This window comes from Myxine glutinosa, chromosome 9 (assembly GCF_964187855.1).
Source record: "Myxine glutinosa chromosome 9, kmMyxGlut1.1, whole genome shotgun sequence".
NCBI classification, from domain to species: Eukaryota; Metazoa; Chordata; class Myxini; order Myxiniformes; family Myxinidae; genus Myxine; species Myxine glutinosa.
Window position 1 is genome coordinate 5,656,848 of NC_136269.1, and position 5,983 is coordinate 5,662,830.

The 5,983-nt window shown below is 49.4% G+C and overlaps 1 protein-coding gene across 1 annotated transcript; it reads right to left on the reverse strand.

Moving 5' to 3' along the window:
* Positions 1-2,536: 2,536 nt before the first annotated feature.
* LOC144893537 (uncharacterized) lies at positions 2,537-5,180 on the reverse strand. The gene has a single exon (XM_078784030.1). It carries the CDS (start codon positions 4,834-4,836, stop codon positions 3,004-3,006), a length of 1,833 nt encoding a protein of 610 aa, XP_078640156.1. The 5' UTR covers positions 4,837-5,180; the 3' UTR covers positions 2,537-3,003.
* Between the last annotated feature and the right edge of the window lie 803 nt (positions 5,181-5,983).

Here is a 5,983-nt window from a genome sequence, read left to right on the forward strand (position 1 = left end):
AACATTAACAATGTTGTTAAAAGTTTATTTTGTGATTCATTTGTGATTGGAGTTATGTTGTTTGGAATGAAAAAAGAGATATCGAGTTCAAGTGAATGATGACATGCCGTGATGGTTTCTACTTTCTGAACGTGAACTTCGCGGATTGCCATATGCAGATTCGCCACGGACCCACAATCGAAGTTTCTATACGTGAACGTACCCGTTTGTTTGCGAACGGGTACGTTTTTCATGGAAGTCCTTCACGAACTTGCTGTCAATGTCTGATGTGCGACTGAATGTGCTCCTGGAATGTGGGATTTATTGGTTTCATGCTTTAGCATTCGCCGTATCTGCATTGCCTGTTTGCTTCTGGCCTCCCACCCGTGCGCAGCATGGGCATCTCACAAGTAAGGATAAATTCTGGATGAAGTGGGCTGGATGTGTGACATAATAAGGAGCAATTGTGCACTTTGTAATGAAATCCCTAAATTTCATGAAATGTGATGTGAACATAAATTAATAATCATTTTCAATTAAGGAACAAAGATGCAGCCATCTTGTCCGATTACGGCAGCCATCTTGGATTTAAAAATGGCCGCCATCTCCAACTGATATAGTACCTTAAAGTTTCACTTAGAAAGCCAAGAGGAGGTTCAGTAAAAGGTAAATTCCAACCCTTTTGATCCAAAGCCTAGAGGAGGTTTAATAAAAGGTAAATTCAAACCCTTTTGATCCAAAGTCTAGAGGAGGTTGAGTAAAAGGTAAAACCCACCCATTTTGACCCAACGCCTAGAGGAGGTTTAGTAAAAGGTAAATCCCAAACCTTTTGACCCAAAGTCTGGAGGAGGTTGAGTAAAAGGTAAATCCCAACCCTTTTGACCCAAAGTCTCGAGGAGGTTTAGTAAAAGGTAAATCCCAACCCTTTTGATCCAAAGTCTAGAGGAGGTTTAGTAAAAGGTCAATCCCAACCCTTTTGATCCAAAGTCTAGAGGAGGTTTAGTAAAAGGTAAATCCCAAACCTTTTGATCCAAAGTCTAGAGGAGGTTCAGTAAAAGGTAAATCCCACCCCTTTAAATCCAAAGTCTAGAGGAGATTTAGTAAAAGGTAAATCCCAACCGTTTTGATCCAAAGTCTAGAGGAGGTTTAGTAAAAGGTAAATCCCAACCCTTTTGATCCAAAGTCTAGAGGAGGTTTAGTAAAAGGTAAATCCCAAACCTTTTGATCCAAAGTCTAGAGGAGGTTTAGTAAAAGGTCAATCCCAACCCTTTTGATCCAAAGTCTAGAGGAGGTTTAGTAAAAGGTAAATCCCAAACCTTTTGATCCAAAGTCTAGAGGAGGTTTAGTAAAAGGTAAATCCCAACCCTTTTGATCCAAAGTCTAGAGGGGGTTTAGTAAAAGGTAAATCCCAACCCTTTTGATCCAAAGTCTAGAGGAGGTTTAGTAAAAGGTAAATCCCAACACTTTTGATCCAAAGTCTAGAGGAGGTTTAGTAAAAGGTAAATCCCACACCTTTTGATCCAAAGTCTGGAGGAGGTTGAGTAAAAAGTAAATCCCAACCCTTTTGACCCAAAGCCTAGAGGAGGTTTAGTAAAAGGTAAATCCCAACTCTTTTGATCCAAAGTCTAGAGGAGGTTTAGTAAAAGGTAAATCCCAACCCTTTTGATCCAAAGTCTAGAGGAGGTTTAGTAAAAGGTAAATCCCAACCCTTTTGATCCAAAGTCTAGAGGAGGTTTAGTAAAAGGTAAATCCCAACCCTTTTGATCCAAAGTCTAGAGGAGGTTTAGTAAAAGGTAAATCCCAACCCTTTTGATCCAAAGTCTAGAGGAGGTTTAGTAAAAGGTAAATCCCAACCCTTTTGATCCAAAGTCTAGAGGAGGTTTAGTAAAAGGTAAATCCCACACCTTTTGATCCAAAGTCTGGAGGAGGTTGAGTAAAAAGTAAATCCCAACCCTTTTGACCCAAAGCCTAGAGGAGGTTTAGTAAAAGGTAAATCCCAACTCTTTTGATCCAAAGTCTAGAGGAGGTTTAGTAAAAGGTAAATCCCAACCCTTTTGATCCAAAGTCTAGAGGAGGTTTAGTAAAAGGTAAATCCCAACCCTTTTGATCCAAAGTCTAGAGGAGGTTTAGTAAAAGGTAAATCCCAACCCTTTTGATCCAAAGTCTAGAGGAGGTTTAGTAAAAGGTAAATCCCAACCCTTTTGATCCAAAGTCTAGAGGAGGTTTAGTAAAAGGTAAATCCCACACCTTTTGATCCAAAGTCTGGAGGAGGTTGAGTAAAAAGTAAATCCCAACCCTTTTGACCCAAAGCCTAGAGGAGGTTTAGTAAAAGGTAAATCCCAACTCTTTTGATCCAAAGTCTAGAGGAGGTTTAGTAAAAGGTAAATCCCAACCCTTTTGATCCAAAGTCTAGAGGAGGTTTAGTAAAAGGTAAATCCCAACCCTTTTGATCCAAAGTCTAGAGGAGGTTTAGTAAAAGGTAAATCCCAACCCTTTTGATCCAAAGTCTAGAGGAGGTTTAGTAAAAGGTAAATCCCAACCCTTTTGATTCAAAGTCTAGAGGAGGTTTAGTAAAAGGTAAATCCCAACCCTTTTGATTCAAAGTCTAGAGGAGGTTTAGGAAAAGGTAAATCCCAACCCTTTTGATCCTCCAGCAAATCAACCACTGACCCAAAATGTTCCCTCTGCCACATGATTTACGCACAAGACTCGCTTCACGAAGTTTGTGCGCCTTGTGTGGATGGACACACCTGTTTGCAGGTGTGCTTTCCGGTCTTAAGACACCGGTTTACTTTGTTGACAAGGTTGTAAAACAAGAGGAAAAATACCACACCCGGTGTGACGTTATACAAGGTAAGACAAACAAACGACCAACCAGACACAAGCACATCCATTTTGAAATCCAATATGGCGGCTGTAATAAGGTTATTCCGCTTGACTCTCCCAACGGTGTTTAAGATACCTGTGTAACATCCTGCTCATGCTTTGTATCATAAAGTGCACACTTCATTCATATGTACGTCATCAGTGAGTCGGAGGTGGCAGCTCAGAGTCCGACGAGCTGATTCCGGAGTTTCGCGCACCTGGCTCCCCGTTCCCGCGGGGTGTTACCTGTCGGTCGGTCGCCGTACTCTGCGCCGCTGGAAAAGCTGGAGACGGGACCCAGAGGTCGTTGAGGGTCTTTTTGCGTTCGTCTCTCCGTCGTTTGGTCTTACGCTGCACGTGGACCATCGTGACCACCGCACCGACCAGGAAGAGCACCGCACCTGCTGCCAGCGCACCGATGATGAAACATCTCACCTCGAACAGGTGTCTAACATCCTCGCTCTGGGGTTCGGCCGTCGCTTCTCCTCCAAGGGTCTTCGGAGTCATCATGGGACCTGCCGCAGATGGCGTTCTCGTGTGGACTTTCCTGGATATCAGGTAAGGAGTCAGATCGGCGCGCGCGGTGGTCACCTCGATGTCCCCAAAAGCAGCACCTGCGTCGTCGTCGTCCATGTTGTCTGCGTCCTCGTGTCCAAAGTCGTCCATGTTGTCTGTGTCCTCGTGTCCAAAGTCGATGTCGAACGCGTGTGAACGGAGAATGTTCTCCAGTCTGCGCTGCACCTGCTCGTTCACCGCGAAGCACTTGCGGCCACCTTGGTCCAGTTGGAATCCGTCCCGGCAAAAGCAGGTGAAGCTTCCAGGGGAGTTCGTGCAGCCCTGATCGCACAGGTGGGACTCGCACTCGTCCAGGTCCGTGCAGTTGCCAAGGTTTCGATCGAGAGCGAAGCCGGACGGGCAGGTACAGGTGGGCTCCTTTCCCGGGCCGGGTACGCATCCGTGCTCGCAATTCCGGAGGACGCACGAATCCTCGGGCACGCACGCGCGCCCATCCCGCGGGTCCCGCACGAAACCCGTTACGCACCTGCAACGGTACGAGCCGTGGGTGTTCGTGCACAGCATCCCGCACGGATTCCTCGCGCACTCGTCCTCGTCGTCGCAGCTCCGTCCGTCCGCAGCGAGCAGGTAGCCTCCTTCGCACTCGCACCTGCGGGGTCTCGCTCCCTCGACATCAGGTACGCACCGGTGCTCGCAGCCGCCGTTGTTGTGCGCACATGTATCTTGGGCGGGCTCCGCGGGCAGACAGGCCAAAGATGGCGGCGACCACGTGGACCCGGAGCACGTGGCGCGGATGGTCCACCCGATCTTGCGACGGTCGCACAGCGCGTCTGCTCGGGAGAAGGTGGGCACGGAGGTGAGGGGGCCCCGGACCGTTCCGAATGGGGTCGTGTACACGGCGACCCCGGAACCGCTCAGCGGAATCGGCGCGCACATACGTGGGAACCGGAAGCGACAGACAACCGCGGCCTTGTGCGAGCAGTTCCGGTGGCGCCATTTGAGGTCTAGGCGGGTCGAGGCGCGGAGGGTCGTCGTGACGCACTGCTCGGGGCCGCACGAAAGCACGGGCTCCTTGCTCCAGCTGGAGTACGAACCGTCACCTTCACCCGAGACCCAGTGGAAACCTCGCAGCAATTTGTCCCGTTGCACGCACCGGTCCCTCGACTTCCTGAGACCGATCCAGATCCTGGTTTTGGGCGTCGTGGACGCGGGAGACCCCTCGCGACCCTGGAGGTCAGACACGACCGTCCGCAGGGCCTCGGCGTCCCTCGTCGATCTCACGGTCGCCAAGGAGCCCCGCTTGGTCTTGCAGAAACCCTGAGCTTCATTGAAGTCCATTTGCTGGGTGAAGACCGCAAAGCATGAGGTGACCCCACAGTGCGCCGCTGCTGGCTGCAAAGACCTACAAGGTCTCGCAACCAGAAGAAGAAGAAGATTGACAAAACCTCCCCAGAGCAATGGAGCAGCAAAAGCCATCTTGCGCGCTCTGGGTCGGAGCCTCGTAGAGCGCGACGCGTGTACACGCGGGGTATTGTAGTGCGGCACGGGTGCGCAGAGCCTCGTAGAGCGCGAAGCGTGTACACGGGGGGTATTGTAGAGCAGCACGGGTGCGCAGAGCCTCGTAGAGCGCGACGCGTGTACACGCGGGGTATTGTAGAGCAGCACGGGTGCGCAGAGCCTCGTAGAGCGCGAAGCGTGTACACGCGGGGTATTGTAGAGCAGCACGGGTGCGCAGAGCCTCGTAGAGCGCGAAGCGTGTACACGCGGGGTATTGTAGCGCAGCACGTGTGCGCAGAGCCTCGTAGGGCGCGAAGCGTGTACACGCGGGGTATTGTAGCGCAGCACGTGTGCGCGGAGCCTCGTCGGGCGCTGGGCGCGCTTTATGGCCTTCCCAAGCCGCGTCCCGGCGCGCACTCTCCCTGTAATATCCTGTTATTTGTGTGAAGGAATGCCCGGAAGTTCGACCCTTCCACCAGGGAGATAAAGCCATTTGAATAACTAGGGCATGCCCGTACTATATATATGCCCGTACTATATATCTATCTAAAATTATATCCCCCCCCTCTATTTACATGAAATGGTTTGGTCCATTCGCAACGCCAAAGCGAACGGCGAACGGCTTGCGAGTACAGTGACAATCCCCCCCCTCTATTTACATGAAATGGTTTCGTCCATTCGCAACGACCACAGAACCCCCCCCTCTATTTACATGCAATGGTTCGGTCCAAAGCGAACGGCTTCCGGAGTTTGGTAAAGAAATCGCCATCGCGTACACAAACGCGCAGGAAAGCGAATGAATCGCAAATTCGTTTTTATTAGTTGTAAAACATAATGCCCAATTATTCAATTATCGCCAACGTATTTTGGTTTTTTGCAATTTAATCGCAAGGAAAAGTAGAAAGAGAAGAGGGGGAAAAAGAAAAGCCTTCCCTTGCTGCAAACAGCTGCTGCAAACAACAACAACATGGAAGGCTGCACTGTCCGGAAGTTGGCATATCGCAGTTACGATTATTTTAGTGTTAATGGCCAATTATTCAATTAGCGCCAACGTATTTTGGCTGTTTGCAATTTAATCGCAAGGAAAAGTAGAAAGAGAAGAGGGAAAAAAACGAAAAACCTTGCA

Bases quoted from the DNA above. Each gene is read 5' to 3' on its own strand.
- LOC144893537 (XM_078784030.1), bottom strand. From the start codon at position 4,836: ATGGCTTTTGCTGCTCCATTGCTCTGGGGAGGTTTTGTCAATCTTCTT.